The 15,142-nt window shown below is 37.1% G+C and overlaps 1 protein-coding gene across 1 annotated transcript in view; it reads left to right on the top strand.

Moving 5' to 3' along the window:
- LOC149529596 (uncharacterized) overlaps positions 1–14,520 on the top strand; it is a 118,534-nt gene extending 104,014 nt beyond the window's left edge. The window contains exon 4 of the mRNA XM_089810593.1: positions 12,441–14,520. Within this exon, the coding sequence (XP_089666719.1) occupies positions 12,441–14,229 (1,789 nt within the window). The 3' untranslated portion in view covers positions 14,230–14,520. The remainder of the gene's footprint in view (positions 1–12,440) is intronic.
- Positions 14,521–15,142: the final 622 nt, after the last annotated feature.

Here is a 15,142-nt window from a genome sequence, read left to right as displayed (position 1 = left end):
AGAAAAAATAAATTTTAGAAGTTCTGGCAAATTCCAATAAGAGGAAGAAACCCATTTGAGGATGACAACATACTAAATGATTACCAAGAGGTGGAAGGAATAAATGAGACAAATCTTAATCACATTTCAGTAGAAGTAGAGACTCTCATAAGGAATCGTGGGACAATTAGTTAGGATGACGTATCGAACATCTGTGATAAATATAGATGATAGGGAGGTTGGATGAGTCACTCATTGACTCATGCACTTAGCCTTCTTACAAGACTTCTAGGGTGATCCTTCCTCACCACTTGCCACCTATAGGACCTTAGTTTACCTAAGGATCCCCTGGTCTCACCAGGCAACCCAACTATCAAGAAAGATCACTCTATCAAGCCAAAACTTGATGCATTCAAACTCCTTCACCCTAGCCCTTAAAGAAAACAATAGGGCTCACAACCCCCAAATCTTGAATTAGGCCTTGGAGAGGTATGGAGGTACGAAAAGTATTTCTACTCAATCAATTAGGAGGTTTCTAATTTTGTTGTACTTCCTCTACACATGTAGCTTCAGCTTCTGATTGACCTTTCCATTGGTTTAAGTTCTCCATGTAGATCTTGTGCCTTGTAGACTTCTTGACCCATGATTCCAAGATCCTGTTAGCTTGTTGGTTCACCTTGGGAGGTAAGACCTCAGTTTTGACATCTTCTAATATCTCCCTGCTATTCTAACGTACTTATGACATTGGCCCCTTGTATTTGACCAGATCAACCACATTGAACATTGGTGAAATGTTCAGATCTGTGGGAAGCTACCTTATAGGCATTATGTCCATATTTTGCTAACACTTTGCATGGACCCACTCTTTTCATCTGCAACTTGGTTGGCACTTCCTTTGTAGTCTACATTTGTTTAAGTGAACCATAACATACTCTCCTACTTCAAATTTTATGTCCTTCCTTGACATGTCCTCCTTGGTCTTCACTTTTTGAGTAATCTTTGCTATGGTCTTCTTCACCTGCTCTTGTATCTCTTTCATGGTACGAGAGAAGTCTTCTGCATGGCCACTCCTATACTTCATAGGTCCTAGATCTCTAAGTTCACACACTCCTCTTGGGTGCATACCATACACTATTTCAAAAGAACTTCTCCTTGTTGTCCTATTCACACTATCATTGTAGGCATATTCAGCTTGATGTATGATCAAATCCCATGTCTGTCCATACTCCTGTTAGCATGAATGTTGATGATACTACATTGGGGGAGTATTCTGAGCATTGGAGAACATTGATATGTTGCATTCATGACTGTATTTGTCATTGATGTCAACATAGCAATAATTTTGTAAATACTGGAAGAATGGTAGTCAAAGATCTTATGATGCGCAAAAGCTGAGGAAGGTTTAGATGATGCGCAGTGAAGGACATGTTCCTGAGGTTATACTGATGATGTGGTTAAGAGGACTAAGTCTAAGTCAATGGTGTATGGAAGTTCCACTCGATTTACTAGAAGCAGTGTAGAAACAGAGTACTAGTAAAAATCTTTTGATGATCTATTGCTATCTTTCATCTGACATGTAATAAATAAATGCGTAGTCACATAGTGATAGAGGACAGTCATGTGGTGACGTCAGTGTGTGCGCAAGACTTGGTATCGCACGTGTGAAGTTTTGTATAGACTGTGAGCTGACAGTGCTATTGCAATTGTGAATTAGTTAATCATCTTATTTTAATTAACTGGGAAAGCCTCAAGGTCGACTCAAGGAATTATTATGAAGATACAGTATAAAGGAAAGTTGTTTTCCTTATTTGTAAATAATCTTGGTGAAGAAGATCAAGTGATTAGTGCGCAGTGCGAGAAGGAGAAAAATGCTTACTGGATGCATGTAAGCGATCCAAGGGATCATTGGATGCATAGTTTGTGATTTGGTTACAAGATCAAAAGGAGCAGAAGTCTGGTTGACAGGACAGAGACAAAGGAAGGAAGTACAATTCAGTTCTATTATCCTGCAAGGAATAATACAAAGATCATTTGGACAGTGGGTTCATTGATCTTAACCTTGAAGCTATTTGGGTAGTGGGTCCAGCTGTCTTCCACAACTCCTAACAAGGATTCAAAGTCTCCTAACAAGGACTCATATGTACTGAATGTTGTAACGGACTTCTAATAGGGTCTATCCTCTAACAAGGAATATTTATATTAGTACATTATCTTGTGGGTAGTTGGATAACTGATTCACCTCCCCTCCAGCTACATTAGTTGACTATATATTCTAACAACTCTCTGGTTAGGCATCTTAGAAGATTCCCTAACACTTTGTTGACCACCTCAGTTTGACCATTATTTGAGGATGGTAAGTTGATCCATACGATAGATTAGTTCCTAGCCTGCTCCATAGAGTCTTCCAAAAATGACTCATGAACTTCACATCTCTGTTAGAGACTATGCTTAGGGGCAACCCATGAATTCTTACAATCTCCTTGAAAAACAAATGGGCAATGTAGCTAGCATCATGAGTAGTCTTACAAGGAATGAAATGACTCATCTTGTTGAACCTATCTACCACCACATAAATGCTATCCAACCTTGTTTTAGTCTTAGGAAGACCTACCGCAAAGTCCATGCTAATGCATTCCCATGGCTTGTTAGAAACAGGTAGGGGTTGGTACAAACTTGCATTACTGGATCCTCCTTTTGCTTTCATGCACACTACACATTGCTCCACATACCTTTTGACATCTCTTGGTACCTTGGGCCAATAGTAGAATCTTTGAACCAACTCCAAAGTTTTATTATTACCAAAATGGTCACTAAGACTGCCATTGTGCTTCTCTTGAATAAGGTTCTCTCTCATTGAACCTTGAGGAACACATAACTGATTCCCCTTAAACAACAAACCACTTTGTAGAGTATATTTAGAGAATTGGCTATGAAAATGATTTTGGAATTCAGCACATACCTTATAGGCTTTAGACAAATCTTCATCATCCTTGTAGAGATCTTTGAAACTTTCTATGCCAATGCTCTGCAATTGTACCTCTTGTACTGTCAACATTCTCCCACTTATTGCATCTACCACCTTGTTCAGTTGTCCCTTCTTGTGTTTGATAGTGAAGGTGAAAGCTTGTAAGTACTCCATCCACTTCAAGTGCCTATTGCTCAATTTTTCATGAGTGTTAATGTAGCTGAGGGCCTGATTATCAGTAAACACCACAAATTCTTTAGGTAGAAGATAATGTCTCCATTTCTTAATGACTGCACCAAAGCATATTACTCCAAGTCATAAGAAGAGTACTTCTTCTTGGCTTCATTAAGCTCCTCACTGAAGAAAGCAATGGGCCTGTCTTCTTGACTCAATACTCCTACTGCAATCCCACTTGCATCACACTCCAATGTGAACAACTTGTCAAGACTAGGCAACATTAGGATAGGTTGGGTAGCCACCTCTTGCTTCAACTTTTCAAAGGCTTTTCCTACCTCAAGAGTCCACTTGAACTTTGTCTTCAATCCACCTTTAATAATGTCTAACACTAGTGCACAAATACCACAAAAGTTTTTAATAAACTTTCTATAAAATTGAGCTATCCCATGGAAACTCCTTACCTCTGTTCCTATGGTTGGTGTTGGCCAATTCAAGATAGCCTCCACCTTGCTTGGGTCCATCTTCAATGAACCTTGTGATACAACAAACCCTAGGTATACCAATTCTTGCTTGAGGAAGTCACACTTTTCCAAGTTGATAAACAACTTCTTCTCCTGCAACCTATTGATCACAATCTCCAAATGTATCAATGTTTCTCTTTAGTCTTGCTAAAGATGAGTATGCCATCTAAGTACACAACTACAAACCTGCCAGTGTAGTCCTTAAGCACTTCATTCGTTAGTCTCATGAATGTGCTAGGGGCATTTGTAAGCCCAAATGGCATAACTCTCCACTCATACAACCCTTTAGTGGTCTTGAATGTTGTTTCCTAGTCATCTCCCTCTTGAATCCTAATTTGATGGTAGCCACTTTTTAAATCCAGCTTGGTGAAATACCTAGATCCTCCTATACAATCCATTAAATCCTCAATCTTAGGTATGGGAAATCTATATCTGATTGTCATTCAATTGATAGCCCTAGAATCAGTATAAAGTCTCCACTTACCACCTTTCTTGGATGCTAACACCACTGGTACTACACAAGGACTAATGCTCTTCTTGATCAATCCTTGGTCTAGTAACTCTTGCACTTGTCTAGCTACTTCTTGGTGCTTTAGAGTGAGTTTATAAGATGCCTTGTTAGGTAATGAGGCTCCTGGGATAAAGTCAATCTGATGACTAATAGCCCTTTTAGGAGGTAGTGTTGCAGGTGTTCCATCACTAATGATGTCTTTGTAGTTACCAAGCAGATTTTGCACCTCCTTTGGTATAAGTGTTGGTATGACCTTCTCTTCCTCCTTAGGTTGTATCATGATAGCATATCCTTCACCACCTTCTTGTAGAATATTGACAAACTCTTTGCCACTACTCAACAATACACTAGGTGTCTTTGTTTTTGGTTCCTCATCCTCCATTAGTGATTGTATCTTGAATGTTCTACCATCCATCTTGAAAGAAATGGTATTCTCATTGCTATCATAAATGACAACTCTGTCATATTGCCATGGTCTACCCAATAGATGGCAAGCATCCATAGGCAAGATGTCACAAATCAACTAATTCTTGTATCCACCAATAGAGAATTCTACCCATGCTTGTTCATTCACCAGGATACTTTGCCTTTTGTTCAACCATGTCACCTTGTAAGGATTGGTATGTTGTATCTTCTCAAGTTTGAGCTTCTTCACTACCTCTTCAGAGATTATGCTATTTGTGGATCTTGAATCCACAATAAGCTTGCACACTTTACCAAGTATCTTGCACCTTATTTTTAATAAGGTTCTCCTTTGCTTTGGCTCCTCCTTCATAGGTTGTCTAACCAAAACCCTACTAAACATTAGGTTTTCCCCCATTTCTGATTCAATGTGGTTGATCTCAGGTGACTTGACACTTGATGTGTCTTCTTGAGCATATCCAATCCTTTTCTCATTGTTAGAAGAGGATGCCTTCTCAGGACACCTATAAGCAGGATGACCCAATTGTCCACAACTATAACATTTCATGCTAGCAAAATAAGAGTTTCGTTTGCCTGAACACCCCCCCCTATTAGAACCTCCTTGAGATCCTCTACATCTTCCAGGGCTCCTCTTGTTGTAGTTTCACTCCCATGCTCTGGAGCTTTGGACTCCCCTTGGTTCCTTGGTTCAGTTCCTTTGCCTTGGTAACCACCTCTATGCTCTCTTCGATCTCTTCCTCTGCCTCTTCCTTTGGAAGATTGATCATGCTTTCTTTTATTCTTCTCCTCAATCTTTATAGGCAATTCATAACACTGATGCATTATTTTAGGGTTGAGAAGAGTCATCTCTTCTTGACTATTCCATTTTAGGCCACTAACGTATCTAGCTACCTTAAGGTTTTTATCCCCTGCCACATGTGACCTCATTCAAAGCTTTTGAAACTCCTCAATGTAGGAACTTACATCAAGATCCCTTCGCTTCAGATTCTGCCATATTCTTCTGGCATATATACTTCTCTCACCTTAAGAACCATTCCTTTCCATGAGGTGATAGGTTTCTTGTCTTCTTTTTCCCTCTCTGCCCAAATGATTTTCCATCATGTCAAAGTAAAGCCTCTCAATCTTGATTTTTCCACTCTAACTTTTTGAGCCTTTGTGATGCCATCACACTCAATGGTTTTCCATTCCCTCTATCCTGTCCATTACTAGATCTGCTTCCATCTTTCCACTAAACAATGGAATGCCCTCAAGTGCCTTCCCACTCATAGCCTTCAATGCCTTCAAGAAAGACTCCTCTGTGAGAACATGGTCTGGTATAGGGACTTCATCCTCTACAACAACTTTTGGTTGTTTTCCATCACCTTTTCCTCGACTTCATCAGTCTTTTCTTCTACTTGATCCAACTTATTCTCTAGTTGGGCTAATCTCTCGCTGAGAGATTTGTTTTCTTCCTCTCGCTCATGCATCTTCTTTGCCAATTCTGCATTGGTCACCATTGTATTTTCACCTATTGATTCTTCTTCAGTCTGAAACATCTATCCACAAGCCAAATCTTTTGTGGCTTTGATACCACTCGGATAGGGAGTTTGGATGAGTCACTCACTGATTCATGCTCTTAGCCTTCTTACAAGACTTCTAGGGTGGTTCTTCCTCACCACTTGCCACCGATAGGACCTTACTTTATCAAAGGATCCCTTGGTCTCACTAGCCAACCCAACTATTAAGAAAGATCACTCTATAAAGCCAAAACTTGATGCATTCACACTCCTTCACCCTAGCCCTTAAAGCAAACAATAGGGCTCACAACCCCCAAATTTTCAATTAGGTCTTGTAGAGGTATGGAGGTATGAAAAGTACTTCTACTCAATCAATTAGGTATGTTTGACATCCCACCAAGTTCATTTTCCTATTTGATATCTTACCCTCTTCTCAAACAAGCCTAATAGGTCAAGAGCCCAAATTAGGTCTCTTATAGCGAGGGAATAGGGTTTTTCTCCTAGGCCTTCCAGAGTAACCTTGCAAACTTTTTTAGGTTTCTTGGTCCATTCAGGATACCCTTAAAGATTTTTGGGTTCTTGGGGTCATACTCTCCCATTCATTACCCTAACCCAAATTAGGTGAAAATATTGCTTTCCAGGCTTAGCTGATTGGTCTAGCAAGCAAGTTTGTTTTGGGATTGTTATGGGATTGGTATGAACCTCTCTGCTTCATGGGATGATGATAAGTCTTTCTTCTCCAGTATCCAAGAGAAATTAGGACTCTAGCTTTACTCTGCAAGCATTGCACACATCTGTGTGGTCTTCCCTAGCCGAACTCACCACAAGCTCGCCTAGGGAAAGACCTTAAAAATGGTTGCTCTGCATTTGAGGGCCCTTGCTTCTATACAAATAAAGTACATGGAGTCTACTCACCATCCCCAAGAGGTCGTACAGATTGAACAACGGGGAAGTGAGTTAGAGCTCCATCTCCAAGAACTACCTGGACAAACTGAGTGATAGTATGGAATCAAAGTAATTTCCCAAAAGACAATGAAACCTACCAAACTTCTATCTAACAATGCACAAACTTAAGAGAACATGAAAACCAAAAGATGATCAAGCTACAGTAGGGATCTTTCACACCTAGCTACCTACTATCATTAAAAACCAAGAATTTGCTCAGAAAATGCTTCAAATACTGTTTGAAAAAACTCACATTTCATACACTGAACTTCCAACCTACTCATAGGTCTTCTCCAGCCTTATATAGGGTGGTGGGGTCGTTATAGGCTCTTTAGATCTCCTTCCCAACAATTTGTAACTGCTTTTGCAAAAGTTGCTCAAACAACTTTTAGAAATTGCAAAGTTGCAATGCAACTTTTGCAACTTTTTGCAACTTTCTAGCAAATTGGTCAAATGACTTTCTATCTACTAAAACTTAACCACAAGCCTCACCCATGGTAAAAACCTTAACCTAACTCTTCCTAGATCCTAATGACTTCATGATGACATCATCATCATGCCTTGTGCCAATCAAAGGGCTTTACAACTTCCTAGCCCCTAATTGCACCTAGCAAATAGGCCTAACAACCTATGATCAAAAACCCTCCAATGTACTCGACCTATGGTCAACATGACCTTATCTTTCACTTCCAAAATGCCCTAAGGCTCACACTTACATTACAAAATTAGAAAGCTTAGATTGCGTGAGAAATTCTTAGCACCAATAAAGTGGAGGAGAATGTAGCAGAAACAATTCAATGCTGGGAGGAGTTTGGAGTTCAAGCAACTTGAGAAAGTATACAGGGCTATTATAGTGGCAAAGGGAATGGGGAGCAAATTGAGCATTTGCATTACATAGCCAAAGATGGGTTGATAAAATTCTAGATTCTGGAATAAGCGAAAGAATAATGCTAGAATTAAGTAGTGTAACTCGGGTGCGTGCACCCATGTCAAAAACCCCAAGCATCGGGTCTGCATACATCCCTAGTGCAGGTACGTTGCGTACCCGAGTACCCCCACCACGCAAAAAATGCGGTTGCATTGGTTGGGGCACTCGTGCAGGACACGAGGATGTGGGTGTGTTTGGAGTACAGGAATGTGTGTAGGGTGCAACTGGCGCCTTTGACTAAAATGTTAAAAAAATAACTTTTTGCAAATAACTTTTTTGATAAAGTGATAGTCAGTGGTTGACTTACATGGTATTGTGTGGTTTGTATTTTTCATTTATCATTATCATTATTTATGCTTAAAAGTTTTAGTATTTTACTAAGTTCAATGGTCATTGGTAATGGTTACGATGTTTCAAGTTTCAAGTTTGAGCTTATGGTTCGTGAATCGCATTTCAATTTTCTATATTCAACTATATTTGGTATGTTACATTAGAGTATCATTACACAAATAGCATTTTCAGTCATATATATATATATATATATATATATATATATATATATATATATATATATATATATATATATATATATATATATATATATATATATATATACACTATGCAATCTCCCCCTCGCCCCCACCTCCACAGCCTTGTCGTCCCCAAATTGTGGCCCTTTTTTCTTGCACCCAAAACTCGTCCCAACATCCCCTTGCATTGCTACACCGATGTAACACTGGAATTAAGAGATGATAACAAAGAAAAAGATGTATCTATAACAATCAATGTGCATAATGCAAGTAGCAATCTAGATAATTTAGGCATTGTAGAATACAAGATGACATAGATCATCCAAAATGTGCTAAACAAAGCAAAAAATGTGGAAGGGAATCCTTAGCTCAACTCAGATAAGTAATAGGTATGGCTGGTAATCAAAACAAGATTAATGACTTACTTCATGTATTAGGGAAGGGGAAATTCCTTGCTATGGAGCCCTAAAACTCACGACATGGATTAGGGGAATAAATGCCCCTAACAAAAAGCGCTTGCTCAAGTGGAATTTATCCTTATTTGGAGCATATATAATTCTAATACAAGAAACTAAACTAAATAAAGAAGAGGGAGAGAAACAAAGCAAGAAATTGAGAATTTGAAAAACAAAAATGGTAGAATCAGCAGGGGTTTCTGTAGGAATTCGAATTATTTGGGATCGAAGGAAGATTGATTTTATACCACATGAAACTGAAAATACTTGGATGGGAGGGGGGGGGAGAGTTAGAATTTTTTAATGTGAAGTTCAGTTCACACTCATAAATGTTTATGGACCAATACCAACAACAGACAAGAAATCAGCATGGAATAAATCAATAATTTCCTTGAGGCAAATTCCACAAAGAACTTTAATTCTCTAATGAACTTAGAAGAAAAATATGGAGGCTATCAAACAGTAACGTAGGTGATGAAAATTGTTAGAGCGGTTTTCAAGAACAATCTAATAGATATTCTTACCACTAATAGGATATTCACTTGGAATAACATAAGAACATGGTTCTGCCACATAGCAAAAAGACTAGACAGATTCATTTATAAAGGAGATCTAAGCATTTTCAATTTCTCTTTTAATGCTATCATACTTCCCAGTGCAAGATCTGACCACTTTCCGGTTAGGTTAGAAATAGGTGAACATTATAAACCATCTAGGAATCCTTTCAAATGTGAGAAAATGTGGTTCTTAGACGATTTTCTTCTTCAAAATATAAAGAAATGGTGGCTTGAGGGTAAATTTGAAGAGTAAAAAATGTTTTGTCTTGTAGCAAACTTGAAATTGATAAAAGAAGAAATAATAAATTGAAGTAAAGAGCATTTAAACAGCATATTTATAGAAAAGCTAGGTAATGAAGAGGAACTATAAATAATTAATGAAGAAGTTATAAAAGATGGAATGGATAATGAGAATATTATGATGTAGCTATCAGGATTTAGCTGTGTAGTTTTTGAGTCAAACTCATTGACTCATGTTTCATGATTAATGATTCACGAGAACCTAGCTTGAGTGCGCTTAACTACGAAGTTTCCTCCATGGTTGAACCCACTCTACTTGCAACCCCATTTGCGAAACCTTCACCAAGTGTTATGCCTTATGAACCATTCATTAGAAATCCCCTTAAATCATCAATTGATAAGTAGGAGATACTTTTTCACAACAATTCAAATTATGATATTGTTATCAGGATTTAACAATGTAGTTTTTGACTCAAACTCATTGACTCATGTTTCATGAGTAGTGATTCATAATCCATCTCTCATGAGAATAAATGGAACACTTAGCACTCACTGGAACACTTAGTAGTCATTGGATCTAGGTGATGCTCACAGAAGTTTTCTAATGAATGGTTCATAAAGCTTTGCAATATTAGAAGATAGATGATACCATTCATAGAGTATCCTTAAGCATTGTCTAACAATCATTCCTTCTCCACATACATATGCAAACATTGTACTCCAAAAGGGGGAAGTGAGTTTAAATAAGAATTGGAGAAACCCTTCACTTGACATCCATGGAACATACAAATGACATAGGAGAAAAGAAGGAAAGAAATCCAAATCAGCATTTGTATTGGCAACATTGGTCTGGATAGGAAGTGGATTTAGTGGCATCAATTGCTGCAAGTCCATCGTGCCCAAAATGGTGAATTAAGAGACTCCACCAATCTCTTCGTACATTGACTGCAGAAGATGGCAACATCTAAACGATTTTAGCCAATACCACAGAGGCCAAGGATTGTGGAGAGCATGTGTCAGTTGGAAGATTGTGTGATGAGGGAAATAAGAGATGCACACCTACTTAAGATGCCTAGACTAGGTATGAATGTGAGCATCATGTTTGGTAGGCAGTAATATAGTGGAAGTGGACTAAAGTTGGAAGGTTATTAGGCCCCAAATTAACCACTAGGGCATAATTAATATAATGAAGCTTCCTTGTAAGTATAATATGATTATACTAACATTATTTTTATTAATAATTAGTGGGATATATATATATATATATATATATATATATATATATATATATATATAGCATCATGGATTGTCATTTTATAAATGTGAAATTATTTTCTCATGATTGTAGATTATTGACCATAGATCTATATAAAGTATAAATATATGAATTTATACAATTGAGAATCATATGTGAATCATGAGAAATATAATTATTTTCTAGGCATGAGTTATATTACTAAACATCCTAACTAATGTTAATATTCCTATTTGTACTATAAGAACTATTTGCCTTGATCTTTTCTAAAAATGTTCTTGTAGGAAAAGGGAGATTGATATCAGATTCAGAAGATGTCTGACACTTATCCAAAGGCATCATTGGATGAGGAGCTCAGATGATTGATATTCAGAGGGAGTTTGAAAGTCTGTGTGTGTAACTACATGATTTTAATGGGCCTACCCGCTGTGTACATCATGAGGAAGTGACGACTTCCAAATGATTATCATCTGTATTTGTAGAAGTTATTGAAAGGTGATGATCTTACAATAAATTGAGTTATGATATATATTTCTTCTAAATATTGAAATAGATCATGATAGATTATATCTTGTAAATCAACAACTAAGTGTTAGATATCATTCACTTTACGGTCTATTAGTTGTTTGTATAGATATATAATAGATATTTGGTGAATATCATGTGTTAATATTCTGCAGGCCATTACATTAGTAATTGGTCAGTATCATATGTTGATGTTCTGCAGGCCATTACTCAAAGTATTTGGTGAATATCACATGTTGATGTTCTGGAGGCCAATGCTAATGATATCAAAATGTTACTCAGATTATTTGGTGAAAATCATATGTTGATATTCTAAAGGCCAGTTCTCATGACTATCAAATGTGATATCAAAATGGTGGATATCTTCTAATCAAAGATATTGTATTGGGCTTGGTATTATAGGTTTGATCAGCATCTTCTTCAACAGGGTTTTCACAATGCAAGTAGTAACATGTATTTCAAGTTGGTTAACAATCAGATCTTTGTTGTGGTTGTCTACGTTGATGATATCGTTTTTGAGGATAATGATAAAATATGCTAAGATTTCACTAATCAAATGCAATCAATTTTGACTGCATGCATGGATAATCTATTTGCTAAGTCAACCTGCACAAAACCAAGTTTGGAAGTTAACATGTGACTTTGTTTAATTTAAATTTTTTGGCCTCCTTTTTTTATTAATTTGTTTCAATAATTTTTTCAACTCTATGTTGTTAACAAGTTTCATTATCTCGCAATTTAGTCACATATCACAACTCATTCTTTTGACTGCATGCATGGATGATCTATATGCTGAGTCAACTTGCACAATGCCATGTTTGGAAAATAACATGCAACATTGTTCAATTAAAACATTTTAGCTCTTCTTTTTAAAATAATTTGTTCTCCATGAATTATTCAACTCTATATTGTTAACAAGTTTCATTATCTTAGTCTTCAGGAGCTGGAGGATGCAGTATCCAAGTCAGAGAATGTGCTGCAACAATTATTCAGCCATAGCATAAATGAATTGGAGTTGGTCTTTCCACCAAAGCTATCATACATGGCTGGTGGTAGCATGAGGAACATTCCCATCCTTGAAGTCATAGTTGTTATCATCTTTCTTTTCCATGACACACATAATTCACTTCAGAATGCTGTCACTACATCAGGTACATCAACTACGTCTATCTTGTTCAGCTTTTGTTGCCTTATTGCATCACTTCTAGTTAAACAGGCTAAGCAATCCGATGGCAATGGATTTTGTCTTCTGTTTCCTGGAATGATTGTGTTTATGGATTGGGCTGCCTCCCAATCAAGTATTCTTAAAAATGTCATGGTTGATTCAAGCATATTAAAAGGATTACTTCAATTAATGTGGGAAGCTGAATCGCTGAGAACAATGTTGAAGAAGGAACAAATTGGGACAGGAAAGTCTACTGCACATTCTGTTCTGGATCTTCCATGTGAAGCTACAGGTCAAATTGCGACATGGGAGGATTATGAATTAGTGGGTTTTTTACCTCTTTCATCTGCCTACAAGGATCTGGACTTTTCTAATCTATGCATGACTAGAGATACTGAAGGTTGTTCCTATGTAAAAAGGTTCATAGGTGCTCTGCATGCTTTCACTTATCAGTATCACATGGAAACTGTGCAAGTGGGTCTAGAAACTCACAACCAAGATGAAGCAATGGAATGCAATGCTAAAAGAGATCCTATTTCTCTGGACCATCCCCACCTTTTAAAAGAAACAAGTTACATTGTGGACGGAAACCAGTCCACCTCTTTGAAGGACTGGGTTCAATCTTCAACCAAGAATATATTGCCCACTGATCCTCCCGCAGTTTCTAATCAGGGAATGATTCTGTCCCCGGATGTTAATGAAAACCTATCTAATGTCAGCTTAACATCTGAAGAAGATTTCCAATCCTCAAAAGATGGCATTTCAAAACCGCTTGAGAGGTTTTCAGATGAATTGCCTGAAATTTCCAAGATACAAGCAACCACAACACTCACTCTGAAAGATTCCTTTGTTTATGCTGCAGATCATCCAGTGAAACCTGTTGGGTGCTCAAGGGATGGAAAGCAATTACAATGTCTTTTAGATCAAATGAAGGATGGATTACTCCAAAGTAGGGAAGACCCTGTGGAGAGGCCACAGGAAGCATCCATTTCCATTGAAAACTCAAAAGACTCTGCCCATGGATCTAAAGCATGTGGCTGTGATGGAATACCTCTTCAAAGTGGTTTGTTTTCCCATCCTTTAGACCATCCACCAATGGCAGTTGTATGTCCACACTGTGAAAAACAATTTCAAATTTCAAATATCACTGATGAATCTTTACTGACCAGACATGAAGCTGCAAGGAGAGGGCATAATGTTTCTGTTTTTGACACTCATTTAAAACATCCTGTTTCTTCATGCCATGATAATAAAATTTGTGAAGGTGATGATAAAAGAACTGAAGATGTCACGAAGAATACTACTCCAGACAGGTGTCTTAGTATAAGATCCTCCCAACTATTCTCTAATGATAAAACACAACATGCAGACGATGTACGGTGGCTTGATAAATACACTCATATTAAACCTTCAAGCCTCAGAGGAACCTGGACAAGTTGGTGTCACAGTAACAAGAACAAAAGGACAGATACTTGCGTTTATAATACAATTTTGAATGGCCGAACAACAGATCAACACAAATCTAAGAAACTATTTATAAGGAAATGTAGTAACTGATTTGATTAAAGAAGAGGTGAATGATTAATTTGAATACAGTATCAGAATGTATTATTGTTCACACTTCTATTAGAAAAACAACTATTTAAAATTGTTCTATATCCAATATTCTTGGATGATAATTTACCGTACATCTATATTCTGTTTTCTATGGGTTAGATGATATTTTTTTTGTTCAGAAAGTACCATTGCTAGTTCATTTTGCTAGAACGAGGTCAAATGAAAACACTCTTTTTGCTGATTGTTTCAAGTAATCAGAGCAATGGGAAGCGTATCATTCATTTTGTATAAGATGCTGCTTGTTTATTAGCATCTATGGTTTCAAAAATGTATGACAATTTATAGTCTAATGCAAGTGGCTGCAACTGTTAAAGATACAATTTAAATGCTGCATTAAAGCATGGAATATTATATTCTGTAGCATAAGGGATAGAGGTTTTTTAGGCTGATGAATATTTCTTTTCAGTACTTTTTTTCTTTTCCAAAGAGTCTAGTATTCCTTTTTTGATATAGATATTTTTAAAGCATATCTATCTCGAAATCAGGATTCATGTGAGGTGGTTTTCAGCTATCAATCATTAATAAATTCAAGATTCACAGTGCACACATCATTGCTATTTGTTATAATATTGATTTTAAATAAATTGTTTCTGTGTTCTACCTTCCAACTTCCAAAAATAATATACGTTTGAATCTATGTTCATGTAAGTTTCCTGGACGGGAACGGTAGGGGACAGTTGGACGTGTTTTGGTATTTTGGGGATGAGGGGAGAGGACAAATGGGGATGACTATATAACAATAGGGAAAATTAAAATATATAGAGAAATTTAAAATATTTATATGAAAACATGAATAAAGCATGTACTTACACATGATAGAACCTTAAAATATAAGAATCAACGTAATTCATAT

Source organism: Cupressus sempervirens, chromosome 11, assembly GCF_028749045.1.
Source record: "Cupressus sempervirens isolate cs-2001-9-10 chromosome 11, ASM2874904v1, whole genome shotgun sequence".
NCBI lineage: Eukaryota > Viridiplantae > Streptophyta > Pinopsida > Cupressales > Cupressaceae > Cupressus > Cupressus sempervirens.
The sequence above is the reverse complement of the archived record's forward strand: the minus strand, read 5'-3'. Positions and strand labels throughout refer to the sequence as shown.